Raw genomic sequence first — 13,141 nt, 5'->3', positions numbered from 1 at the left:
ATACACACGACGTGGCGCACGTGCTCCGCTATCGTACCGGTACGCGCCTGACGCGCTGCTATCTCTACACCTCTACCGTTGTTCACGTCTCCTTTACCATCTTCCTCTAGCGCGATGAAACAACTGTTACTAGTACGTACGACATTGAAAACACTGTACTGTACATTGGTTGACATTGCTTTCTACACCGTCCATCGTATCTTAGACACCCAACGCAACCGCGACGACGACGACAAGAGCCGTTGTTGCAAAAGTGCACCAGGTCGTCGTTGCCGATGACACTGGCGCCGTCGTCTTGGGCAAGGTCGTCGTCGGTTTCGACGAGCTCGTCGTCGGTGTGGGCGACGGCTTCGTGTCACCGGGTACCGTCACCACGGGCGTCGTCGCATTGGGCGGCGCCGTCGATGCCGTCGGCGTCGGTGGCAGCGTGGTGATGCTCGAGCACACGGTCCCGCCTTGGCATCCGTCAAAGGTAGCGTTCGTACAACGGGCTGTCTTGCCGCCCATGAGCTGACTCAGACACGTCGGGCAGTCGTCCGTGAGACGGTTGCAGAGCTTTCCTGTCGTGATGACGGTGCATTCCTTCACGGCGCAAATCGCATCGTCGGCCATCGCAAGGCCTACATCGCCGCATGAGTTGCTGAAGATAGCTGAACTTGCCACCAACCAGCGAGGCAGCCAAGGGCAAGAGCTGTGGTACGTCGCACCATTGTTAAAAATCAGAGAATGACTCGGGTACTGCAGTGCTTGCAAGCCTAATGGACCTGCTCCAGCTGGCTTTGGCGCATCTTCTACCTCGCGTCATCGAAGCATGCGTCTTGCTAGAGGCGGCCCACGCATGTTCCTGTATCTGAGTCGAACATCGTGCTCATCTATCGTGCCTCGTCTAAGCAATTAAAACCAAGGTTGCGCTTCTGCCGCGAGCTATGCAAGGAACAGCCATGACACGCATGCGTCGAGCCATTGTAGTCGCATTACAAAAGGTCCAAGGCGTGGTCTACTACACACCGTTCGCTTTACCGTTGTCCATTACGGCCGTCGCAGGCACACACAGACCGTACGAGATGCAGCGCCAGCCTGCCGGGCACACAGGGTCGCAACGCACAGCGCCAACTTCGCAGCACTTGGTCTGCGGATCGCACCATTCATGGAGGCCGCAGTCTTGCGGAAAGTCGCACGGCGCTGTGCACGGCTTGGCGGCGGCGACGGCGGCGAGGACGAGGACGAGGGTCGAGAAGCAGCGAAGCATCGCAGGGCTTGCAGATCGCAAATTTAATCCAGGTGGTGATTGGATGAATAAAGATGAGTAATCGCCAATCAAATGTCAACAAGTTGGAGCCAACTTCAATGCCCTGGTCCAAGAGTGACGGTACATTTCAGTGTATTTTAAAACTAATTAATCGAATGAAAATACAAAGAAGTGGATAGTTTATGTAAATTAATTATAATTCTCGTGGACCAAGGAATTGTAATGACCAGCACTCTACATGGAGAGCGCAGTCAGCCCGCCACGTCAGTACGAGCTGCAAGTTCAAGCTGCTGCAGGGTCTACAAAGGGCAGAAGTGTGCACTTGGTGTAGTCTACCATGGTCAAGATGTCGCACCGACCCAGAGTACATCGTAGTGGCTGATCGAGTGCTACTTGAATGTTGAGTGCTGCAAAGGGGCTTCGAAATGTATTCCATAGACACTGGTCTCTCCAACGTTATATAGCTCATTCGACAGCGCCACCGAGAACTCATAAGTTATTTTGACCATGTCGTAACATCGTTCAGAGCTCAACAAGGATAAATAAGCGTATAAAGTGTAGTATGGGCCCCGTCCCTCGACCCCGTAGTCGAGATAGACCGATGATAGCTGCACAACGACGCTGCTGCGAGATCTCGCAACACGTTCGAGCTGCAGTGATGGCTTTGTAGTAGCTACCTATACACACAGAGCACGTACATGTAGCAGTAAGAAGACAGAGGTACCACAACGTACATGATGGCGATAAGGCCACGCAGATGGAGTTGAATGCGTCGAGGAGGTTAGGGATTCCAAGCTCGTTTTTTGCGTTATCTCACTGCTGTCATATTTGTGAGTCTTGATCGTAAATGAACGCATATATATACCAAAGAAACAACTAATGTATACGAGTACAAACGACATCTACGCGCGACTGTGCGTGGGGTCGGTGATGCTCCATTCGACGTCCGCGTCGTCCAAGGGGCCGCCGCCAAAGTTGGAAATACGTCCCGTGGTGCTGAACGCCGCGCTTTCGCTGCTTCGTTCGTGCACCGGCGACAAGGCCACGATGTACACGATGCTCTGCAGCGTCGTCGGATCAATGTACACGGCGGTCTTGGCAGAAGGCTTGGCCAGTTGGTTTGACTTGGCCGCGTGGAGGCAGACGAGAATGGCTTTGGCCAACACGATGCAACCGAGGAGCACGAGAAAGAGCCACAACAGCGTGACGGCTCGGACATCGTCATTTTCGAGGCGGCGGTGCATTTGCGGTGGGTGTACGCAGCGGATGCGTGGGGCACGGACCCGCTTGAAATGTGCCTCCAAATGCAATCGCAGAGCCGATTGGATCACCTCTACGCCTCTCGTTCGACGCGTTCTCTCTGGATACATGCGATCGCCACGTTGGTCGCAACACCGAAAACTGCTGTATAAACTTGTAATTTATACACTCGAATAATGTAATCCACCTGCCTTGTGGTGTTGCGCTGTCGTTTGCTCGGCATGACGCGTCGATGCCCATCAAATGGATGGTAGCCAACGACTCTTTCTTGTCAGCGGGCCATTTTTATGACCCTTGACGTGGAGCAACAGAATGCACAGCGCCGAGGCAAGACTTATCGCTCGACTTGATATTACTGTATTGAAGTTGATGGTATTACTAGAGTTCTAGGCGCCTCCACGGAGGAACCTCCTTCAATGTCTCAAGCTTGTTGTAGCCCTTTTGCCCCTTTTTAAGCGAGGCGTCCAGACGAAGCGAGTGAACGCGACCAGTCAATCTTGCATCATTTAGTGAAAAGATTAGTGCATATTGCTGCCACGATTCGTCGTTGTGTGCACGTTTCTACGTGGACAACGAAGGATGATATGCAGTACAATGACAATTCCTATCAACTAGATCGTTTCTTTTACCGTGTGTGTCTGTGCCGCTACCTGCTTGAAGCGAGGTCCGTTGCACTGTCCGCCCATCCCAACGCAGAGAGCGATGCAGTATAGCGCAGTACGCAAAAGACGTTGTGGGTGGTTAAATAGGATGTCGACGACGCGACTATTAGATGTAGAAACTATCTTTCGAGCGCGACTTCGCGCCGAGAGGGCTCACCATGCGGTCGACGTAGCTACTGGTGAGATTGCTCGACGGCGTGCGCTCGCTGCCCGTCTCGGTGCTCCGATGCAGTTGCACCTCGGACGCCCGCTCCGTGCGTAAGAAGAGCCACGGGTCGTTGTTGACGCTTGAGATAGTGTCGACCGACGACGACGACCAGACGCCGTTGGGGCCGTGCGTCGCGCCGACATGGTGGTGGACCCACGGTCCCGCGACTTCGTCCTGTTCGTCTTGGAGTATCGAAAACGTCGGGATGTACTTGGGCGTCGACGTCATATCGAGCGCGATCGGCTCGGGCTTGCGCTCGTGCGGCGACCGCACGGGCGTCTCGATGGGCGGCGGGCGCGGGCGCTGGCTCTTGCGCGGGTAGTACTTGCGTCGGTAGTGCAGCGTGATCAGCCCCATGATGGTCCCGAGGGTGCCTGCGACGATGAAGAAGAGCACCTGTGGCGGAAACGCCGGCGACGCATGCGAAGGCTCGTCACTGCTGCCGCTTGGCGCGGCGTCGGCCACAAGGACGTCGCAGACGACGCGCGCCGTGCGCTGAGACTGGCACTCGGGCGGGAGGAGGCGCTGGCACGTCCACGAGCCGTTCGCGGCATCCGATGCGATCGCGCACGGCTGGCACGAGGCGCACGTGGCGTTGAGTGGCACGGACGCGCAGACGACGCCGCAAGCCAACGCGCCCACCGATGCCATGAGGTGGCACACGACGACGACGACTACGACGCTCCACGGCAGCTGCATCGGGACCGGTGGCGGGACGTGGTGGGTCTTGTATCTTGCCGATTCCACCAATGGCAAAGTGGCAACCAGTCGGTCCACGGATGGCGTTACGCGAAAGGCTGTTACGCCGATGCCACGGGCCGCGGCGCGGCGACGAGGGCCGACGTCCTGGCCATCGGTGGTATGCATTATTGTCTGCAGTTTGTTGGACAACTTGACCACGCCGACCTCGATCGGTGCGCGGTGGACGACTCGCCGCATTGGAGTGCGCAGCATCGGGCCGGGCAAGGTTGCCATCATCTTTGCTGCGACACCATTTCGAAGAACCGGCTATCCGGATAGGCCGCGCGGCGCCATCGACAGCGCACGCACGACGAGGGCATGGAACGTCCACGAAGCCGCCGCGTTCGATCGGTGCCGGCTCGGTGCCGTCGTTGTGCCCAGCAAACGACGGTCCTGCCAATGCCCACCACCGCCGCGTCATCGGCCCGCCTTTCCTCAGAGGCGCCACCCACCACACTTTGTCTGGCCGGCAAAGCACTGGCCCTCGCTGTGGTGCCTTATCCGGATGAAAAATCCACTTCAAACGTGACGTGGCGCCATGGGACGCGAGATGCCACGCCAGCCCTCGCACTTGTCAAACCGGTACTAGTACGACGAGCGTGGCAGACTACAGACTGCGAGGCAGAGTTGTTGTGGAGAGAGAGCAGGTCAGCACAGCACAATGGCTACGCGCACTCGCCCTCACGTCTCTCCTTTATCGGTTTGATGTTGAGAACACCGCAATGAGTCTCGGACAGCGGACTGAAGATAGTGATGGATAGTGATCGTGGATGACATCGTACAGTACTTTGGACGACATGTCGAGGCGTGCGATACGACGATGGGTGTGAAATCCGTGCATACGAACCACCCACGTTGATGCGCCGCGCACGGAGACGATCGCCTGTGAACATGACGCTTTGACGAGACTCTTCTCTCTCCAACTCGTTCTTGGGCTATTCTTGGTACATCGATCGAGGCAGCGAGAACGACCGTCGCATCCATGCGCTGCTTCTGCAGATCGAACAACACACGGATGGCACTTTTGTACATTATTGTCGAGGCTGGTGCGGCCTTTCCAGACACGTCATGGAGTCCATTGGTACTACTAGTACAATATTGTACGACCAAGAGCCGCGTCGTATGCGAGTTGCATTAAATAAGACAAGTTAATAGATAGTCCACGACAGAGAGAAACACTAAACTCACAAACGGGGCATATTCGTCGTCTCGGGCGGCGCGTACACGCCCGTCATATCGAAGAAACCGTCGTCGTCGTCGCGCGTGAACGTGGCCGTGTCCCGCATCATGACGACGCTCTGCGACAGCGGCATGTCCGAGCAGTTGGACGAGCTCAAGTCGTGCTCTTTGAAGACCCATGGATCGACGCTCGACGACGTGACCGTGTCCAAGTACGACGCGTTCGAGCTCTTGGGCACCTTGCTCAGCCCGGACGCGAAGAGCGAGTACTTGCGCGCCCAGACCTCGGGCGTCGGCGACCGCAGCGTGTCGTGCAGCGTCGGCTGGTACGGTCGCCGGGTCGTCCCCACGAGGCTAAAGGCCGAGCTCTGGTGGCTTTGCTGCTTTTGAGCCACCTTGCACCGGTACCAGAGCACGATGACAACGATGATAACGACGAGCATGGCGGCGGCGGCACCGAGGGCGACGATCGTCGACGACGACGACTCGGGCGTCGAGATGGGTGGCGGCGTCACGGTGGTCGACACAGGCGTCGCGATGCTTGTCGTCGCGTTGAGATTGGTGGCGTTCTCGCCAAGGAGGCCCGCGGTAGTACGGTTGTGCCGGACCATACACAGCGTACCATGCAGTAGCGTTGCGCACTGCGCTGCTGGCATGTACAGGCATGTTTGCGCGTGCGTCGATGCATTTGCGGTGTACGTGCACGGCGTGTCGGCGGTGGCGGTCGCGACGCCGAGGCAGGCGACGGCGCAGTCAGTGGCCGCTACGTCGTCAAGAGGTGAGGTGCGAGCTGTCGCATCCGTGCGTACCGGCGACGGCGGCGAGAAGAAGGCCGAGGACCATGACACGTATGCGGCCCATGGTGGCTTCAAAGATGCTGCTGCGAGAGCCCGTCGTCTGCGCAAGTTACGACTGTGCGACATCCCGATTGGCCGTCCCTGTCAAGCGTGCATTGCATACGTCGTGCAGTATGCGTTTTGAGAGGTTTTCACTCCCGCGCTCAAGGTGACAGGTCCGGTCGCACAGTAGTGTTTCTATCGCCCACAAGGGAGCACGCGATGACTTACTGCGTCCGCCACAGTTTGCGAGCGTCATGCGGGAAACGACGACGGCGAGAGCAGTGTACAGTGTAGGGTGCCAAGACGTGTGTTCATGCAGTCGCGAGTGCAGCAGGACGGATGATGGGTCGAATGCGACAGCGTACTTGCATGCGTTTCGGTGATTGTTCAGTCGGTCACGGCCATTGTGGGAAGACGGCTACATAGACTCTACGATCGCCGCCTTTGCGCCTTCAATGGTGCAAGCGGGATGCGAGGTGTTCGTCTCGTGCGGCCACATCAATGCCATTTGCCCGATCGCGCCCATCCCGGCCGCGGTACATGGCGTGTGCCCGGCACAATACCAAGCCGAATGCAAGAACTCTCTGCACTTACGACCGCCGCAGCACGCAGGACCTCGCTCGACAACAGCAGGCGTAGGTAATGATGAGATGCAATGCTTTTGTGCCGTGGTCCACTGCAAGGGCGTGTTTATGACGTTGGCTGCTGCGGGTTCAATAATTTCCTTGAAATGAATATACATTGATTGCCACCGCCACAGCCTCACCGCCACGCCTTTCAGCTGACCGCCTCGGCCGACGCCTGAAACGGCGTCATACTACCGTGACGAGTGCCTTGAGAGCCACCGACAAGTGCCACGCAAGTGAGGGATGCAGACAAGTGGTTCGGGCATATACACTGGCTGGTCGTTGCCCGATTCCTTCTTGTTGAAGTGAGTTGTTTGCCCGATTCCTTGTGTGTGGCTTTGGCTCTGCCGGCTACGGAGTCCACGCGAGCGCTTGGCATCTCGATTCTTCGCTAGCGTGTCCATTCGTACGTGGTTCTACCACCGTCTTTCTACCTCACGAAACGCCTCTTGGCGCGTTGAGCGGAGAGCGCGTCGTTATCGAATCTGGTGCGTCGTATCAGATGCATTGGCGCGACGTCGCGTCGTCGTTGCCGCCGCCGTTTAGCGCTCTTGAAAGCCAGCATTGCGTCGCAGACACGCTCCAGGCACCGAGGACACGCGCGTCAAGCGTACCAGATACTAGCTGACTGTAGAACGACGAATGGGCACCACGCTGAGCCTCGTATACCGCGACTGCAAGGCGCCGTACAGCCACGAGGCGTTCCAGCGCGACGGGCACGACTACATGACGACGATCGACGTGCAGCGCGCAGCGGCCGCTCGGCTCCGGGCCATCACGCGCCGTTCGAATTGGCTTCGACTTGTGCTCGGATGCGTCGTGCTGGCATCGCTCTACCTCCTGCCATTCCCATGGGAGCTCAAACACGCCATCTATCGCCTCGCGCTCGGCGGCGCGGTCTGGATCCTACTCGATCAACTGGACGAGTTTTGTGTGTTTCGTGTCGAGCTGTGGCGGACTTCGGCGACGGCCTTTCTCGCCAAAAGGCAACTCCGGCATGCGATCGAGACGACAATGCGTCAACTCATTGTGAGCCGCCCGCCGTTGCCTTCCGCGGACCATGCAGGCGTTCGAGTGCGGCGGGCACTAACCCTATAGTCGAAGGCTACTGGTCTTCTACATTGACTTCACAACACGTGTAAAAAAGAAGAGATGATAAATTAGTAAAATAGGAGTTTCTAGAGATGCACGGGGGGCCGCGACGACGACGACGGCGTGTCGAGCCCGCCGTGCCGACTGGACTTGCTCGACTTTGCACTCAAAAAGACGCTGTTCAAGATCGTCGGGTGTTCCCACCACATGCGTGTAGAGTGGAGAGCAACGTGGTTCGGTCCCAGGCTGTCTTCGTTGGTTTTCTCGTGCTGCACAGTAAACTGCGGCAACGGGGTCCGCGCCGCGCGACGGGCTTCTTGGCGCCACAGCTGCACCTTCCACGTTGCCGTCGCCAGCGCCACGACTGCCGACGCCGCAATGACGGCAATGCAAACTGCCGACTTGGTGTCGAACGACGACCGCTCGGTGGCAGCGGCCACGACCGTGTCGGCGGTTGTCGGTACCGGTGTCGTGGGCTCACGAGTCGTGCTGAACATTGTTGAGTTGGGCAATAGCGTCGTCGTGTTGCTTGGGATCGGCACAGACACACCCGACCGGTTTGTCGGCGCCCCAGTGGTGCTGTTACTGAATGCCAGGATACTGGCCGCTGCGACGCAGTCGGGAAGGGTGTCCGTGCAGCGCAAAACCATCAACGTGTCATTGCAGTGGCCTGTCGTCGCCGATACAAGGCAGTTGCCACGCACCGACTTGCACTCTAGAATGCCCGTCGTGTAGCGAAAGGCGCCGTAGCCGCGCGGCAGTTGTACGCATTGCCACGGTGTCGTCGTCGTCGTTGGCGTCACGGCGTCGGTGGCGGCGTTCGTAAGAAGCAAGAGCACACCGACAAGACGACTGCGCTGCAGCATGAGGGATGACCAACTCCGAGTGAAATGTCAACTGGAGAACCAGCGATAGGGCGTGCGAGAATGAGACCTGAAACCAGCTTGCGCCGTTTTCCAGTGTAACGGCGACTAATCCAAATCAGATGGTCTACTTCAATGTCCTTTGATTATAATACATGTTGGATCCTAGACCCGAACCGCTGTTTTGACAAGAGCCGGTCGTTCGGTCGTGCGTTTGAAGCCGGCCAAATGGCATAATTCACATCTCATGACGAATAACGCTGGGCGCGCTCAAGAGCGGTCGGTTCCACGCGTGTACACGACCTAGCATTCTAAACGAACCGCAGAGCCGTTTGCAGTCCAGGCACAGTGGACGCATTCTCCGTTGCCGCGAGGACCTTGAAAGATGTTGTGTGCGTGGAATGCAAGAGTCGTGCCACGGTGCAACGCTGCTTGCAATGTTTGGTGGACCGGAAGCGACATATCCACCGACTCTTTGTCGGCTCAAAACTGAATCTGCACGCGTCGTGATTGCTGCCAGCATTCACGGCCAGTCTTGTACACGGGTACGTTGTTGCGACGGAGCCTTCAAACGTTCAGAAAAAACGAGCCGGAACCAACCCCCGTGGGCGTGTCGTCGGCTTGCGAAATGCCCGAGGATATCGCACCTCGCACGCAATGTCCCCAGGTGCGTTGCGGGACTGTCGATGGCATGGACGTTCCGAGCATTCACGGCGGCGACGTGGCAGCGTCGTCGACGTTCTCTCAACCCAATAGAGTCGTCCTGACAAGAGTGGAGATGTTACTGCACGCGTGCATCGGCAAAGTAGCTTTCGAAGAGAACCGTGGGTGTAGGAACGCGCGTTCCAAGTGGGCCGCCGGCCGATATCAACCGCGTTGCAAGAGGCCAAGACGCGCACACTTGGAGATCGTTGACCGCCGATCGACGTCAGGTATCTTTAACCATTCGGGGATCCAGGCTTCTCGGTAGGCCTTGTTTACACCTCAGAACTGTTGCTGCTCTCCCCATCCAGTAGAACTAACACATAGTACGAGCTTGGTTGCGCTTCGCTACCAAGTCGAATGCTTTTTCCTGCATTCATTTCCTCTCAAAGATGCACTTGAGTTTGCTCTTTCTACACCTGAGTTTGCACTTTCTAGACCCGAGCATGCACGTTTCAGATTCGAGTTTGCACGTTTCAGGTTCGAGTTTGCATTCGACAAAACAGACACATGGGCTACATCTATCGGCCGTATAAATAATAGTTTATGACGCGTGCCTCGACTAGATGATGTGCTTGGCGTCAATCATCGTCATGTTGGAGATGCGCGTGCGCATGCTCTCAAAGCAGACGCCGTCTTCGACGGAATCATGGTTGCTGTTGAACGTCCCGTTGCTGTTGAAGGTGTCGTTGGGCCGCCGCATGGTCGCAATCGCTTCGTCTTCTTCGTCAAAGACATGGAACGGGACGTTGACGACTGCGGGCTTGGACCCGCGCTCAAGCAGTGTTCCGTTGTTGTTCATCGTGTTGGTCGACGACAGGCTCAGGAGGCTCAAGCCCCGAAATGTGTCGAGGGGCCGCCCGCGGGTGAGCACGGGATCGGACCGCGTGCTGTAAAACTTGGCCATTGATGGGCGGTAGCTGTCAAGCATAGCAATGCCGTCCTTCGAGTCGGCGCTCAGCCGCGGCGTCTCTTCGCTCGCTTCCGTCTGTCGGTACATGCGCCGTGCCAAGAGGATTCCTGCAATGAGGAACGTTGCCCACACTGTGACGCCAACGTAGTTTTTCAGCGACGACGACGGACCCTCGTCATTCGATGCCGTCGACGCCGTCGTCGATGATGGCAACACGATCATCGTAGCGTTGTTGGCCGGTGGTACCGACGACGGGACGACGGCGGACGCACTGGGGCCATCGGCGTTGAGCGCCGGGCCGCTTGTCGCATTGGACGAGGTGCGCAGTGGCACGATGGCCGGTGTTGGCGCTGGTGCCAACGCCGGCGGCGTACACTTGGTGCCAAGGATACACTCGGCCTTGGCGACGCCTTCCGTGAGACTGTTGAGCGCGTCGATGCAGCGCGTGTCGTTGGCGCCCAAGGCAACGAGGCAGATGGGGCAGGCATGAGTCGCGCGGGCGCAGAGCTCACCTGAGAGGAGCCGGCAGGTTGGCGCTGAGCAGATCGTGGTATCGGCGGTACTTAGACCAAGACAGCACCATACTAGTACAGTCGTGGCCATACATCATCATCCATTGCCGCTTGTGTAGAAAGGACATACCTAGAACGACGGCGAAGAGGCGCCGGGGCATCGTGGGCGTGTGGGCGATCGTTCGTGGCCGTGCCTTGCTTGATGCTGAAGTGCGTTCGATGCATCATCCGGCTGTCGCAGCCTCTCTACCTCGCTGGCTCGCTTGGCCCATCATTAGGCGCCATCTGCTGTGGGAGATACCTACGTTTTACACTCCTTTGTCCCAGTTTATCGGGATAAAGTAGTGTGCAACGTAGGTATTTCCCTTCCTCAGTGGAGCGAACTCGTCCATCACACCAAGGAAATAAATTGCACTCCATCGCACATTCCACAAAAAGAAGCAGCCTTGGCACACGGATAATGCTTTCGCTCGCCAGCGCACCATGCCCACGTTGCTGCTACGCTCGTCGCAGTGGTTGCATCGGACTCGGTGCTGGCTAGGGCGTGCAACGCTAGTACGTGTACGTGAAAAACCCAGTGTCCTGGGGTAAATCCCAAAAGGCGTGTTGGAGTCGGAGCGTGACAAACCTGCAATTCTCACCGTGTGAATCATTTTCTTGGACACGCGCCAAATCCTGCTCCAAGTGCAAACTCACACGAGATCACTACCAGTCGCAGCTTTCGTCGACTGAATTTCAGACTCCTTGATGGCTGGCTAGGACGTACCGGTGACTGGCTTGCACACGCAAAGGTGGCTGCAATGGATGCCGAAAACTGGCGCTCAGCACTCGATCGTCGCCGGGCAACCCTCTCCAAAGGGATAGCAGCGAAGGGGCCACGCTCGAGAAGGAAGGTCCAATAATATGAGTACAGTGGCTGTCGATCGAACAAGCAGCCTGCCCCACGCACGTGACGCTGGTGGAGGTGCGACAAAGGCACCGAACACAAACCGCACTGACCAAGAGTTTCGAAGGACAACTTTTGTAGGTCGTCGTCGCGCGAGATGTAGACCACGCACCGGGTTCGCTCCAGTGAGTTCGCTCCAGTGAGTTCGATCTACTCGTTAAGCTTGATGACATGCATCATGGCGCAGCCTGGGCGGTTGTCGTGGCGGCTGCATTGTCGGCATGACTTGTGCACGCTGGCGTGCATTTCACACGTTTTTCACATGATGATGATGCGTTGCATTTCCCACGTGCGCCACCCACGACTTCAACGACGAGCGTGCCGCCAAAATGCACCAACGACGGGATCAACGACTGCGCTGGAGCTTCGTCCCAGCAGTGGGATTCGCCCATGGCTGTCCATGGGTACCGTACGTAGACAGTCCCGAAATGCAATGGTCTAGCAGCATGAAATCATCGACGCTAAAACACTGTGGTAGCTCAACAAAGGCAAACAACAATGATGCCGCCGTTCTGGCTACATCGCCGTCTCACACGCCGTTGCGCATTCGAGAGGCCCTCCGGTACAGTGAAGTACTTGGTGAGGTACATGCACCTACAATTGTACCAACATGGTCGTCGCTTTCGCAGTGCTACGGGTGGTTGACGCGAATCAAACCGTGCAGGGCGACTTTCCCGGCTCAACTTGATCAATGTGAAGAACGCAACTCCACACGTTCGTTCGCCAACTCGGAAGATCTCGACTCTTCGTTGGTTTTGGCCGTTGGATCCACCCGACGCTTGGATCCGAGTGGTTTTCACCAGCCCTCGCGGCGATTTCCACTCACGAGGATGGTTGTTTTCCTTTCCCCAGTGGAAGGTTTTTACCACTCGATCTCACTATGCCAGGCTCCGTAATATCAATATATTCCGGGGCGGGTCGTGAGCAGCACTCGTGGCCTCACTTCTTCTTTCCACTGCTCTCGGACACACTCCTCAGCGGGTGTGCGGTTCTGGTTCTTTCTCTTCTTCCTCTTTCTCTCTGCCGAGTGCTTCACTAGCCCAGCTGCTAGTTTGTTGTTGTTGAATTGGGTCCTCTATTACAATAGATAAAACTATGCTAAATAAAATTGTCGGACTTTCTTCGTTGTGTGTACTCGGTTGAGGGACTTGATTTAGGCAGGCGGAGGCAGGAGCGCAATCCGCGGGACGAGGTGACGTCGCGGCCACTCGTGTTGGGCGAGGAGCCGGAGAAGCCGACGAAGAGCAGGCTGCTCGGGCTCTTGTACGAGGCTGTGGTGCAAGTGCAGTTGAGCGACGCGTGCCGCCTTGACGGCAATCGTCCATGGACTTGGCAGCGGTAGGTCGGCG

General features: G+C 57.2%; 3 protein-coding genes across 3 annotated transcripts; all 3 read right to left on the bottom strand.

The window, feature by feature from the left end:
- Nucleotides 1–201: 201 nt before the first annotated feature.
- SPRG_20505 (hypothetical protein) lies at nt 202–710 on the bottom strand (the record flags this gene model as incomplete). Its single annotated transcript, XM_012347203.1, has 2 exons — nt 202–620; nt 668–710. 2 exons carry the CDS (start codon nt 708–710, stop codon nt 202–204), a joined length of 462 nt encoding a protein of 153 aa, XP_012202593.1.
- A 2,567-nt stretch (nt 711–3,277) lies between these two features.
- On the bottom strand, nt 3,278–3,736 carry SPRG_20503 (hypothetical protein; the record flags this gene model as incomplete). The annotated part of the gene is made up of 2 exons (XM_012347202.1): nt 3,278–3,409; nt 3,476–3,736. The coding sequence occupies 2 exons, from the start codon at nt 3,734–3,736 to the stop codon at nt 3,278–3,280; spliced, it is 393 nt and encodes a 130-aa protein (XP_012202592.1).
- Nucleotides 3,737–9,983: 6,247 nt separating this feature from the next.
- On the bottom strand, nt 9,984–10,328 carry SPRG_20502 (hypothetical protein; the record flags this gene model as incomplete). Its single annotated transcript, XM_012347201.1, has 2 exons — nt 9,984–10,251; nt 10,306–10,328. The coding sequence occupies 2 exons, from the start codon at nt 10,326–10,328 to the stop codon at nt 9,984–9,986; spliced, it is 291 nt and encodes a 96-aa protein (XP_012202591.1).
- Nucleotides 10,329–13,141: the final 2,813 nt, after the last annotated feature.

Source organism: Saprolegnia parasitica (assembly GCF_000151545.1).
Source record: "Saprolegnia parasitica CBS 223.65 unplaced genomic scaffold supercont2.34, whole genome shotgun sequence".
Lineage (NCBI taxonomy): Eukaryota > Oomycota > Saprolegniomycetes > Saprolegniales > Saprolegniaceae > Saprolegnia > Saprolegnia parasitica.
This window is presented reverse-complemented; position numbering and strand designations above follow the sequence as displayed.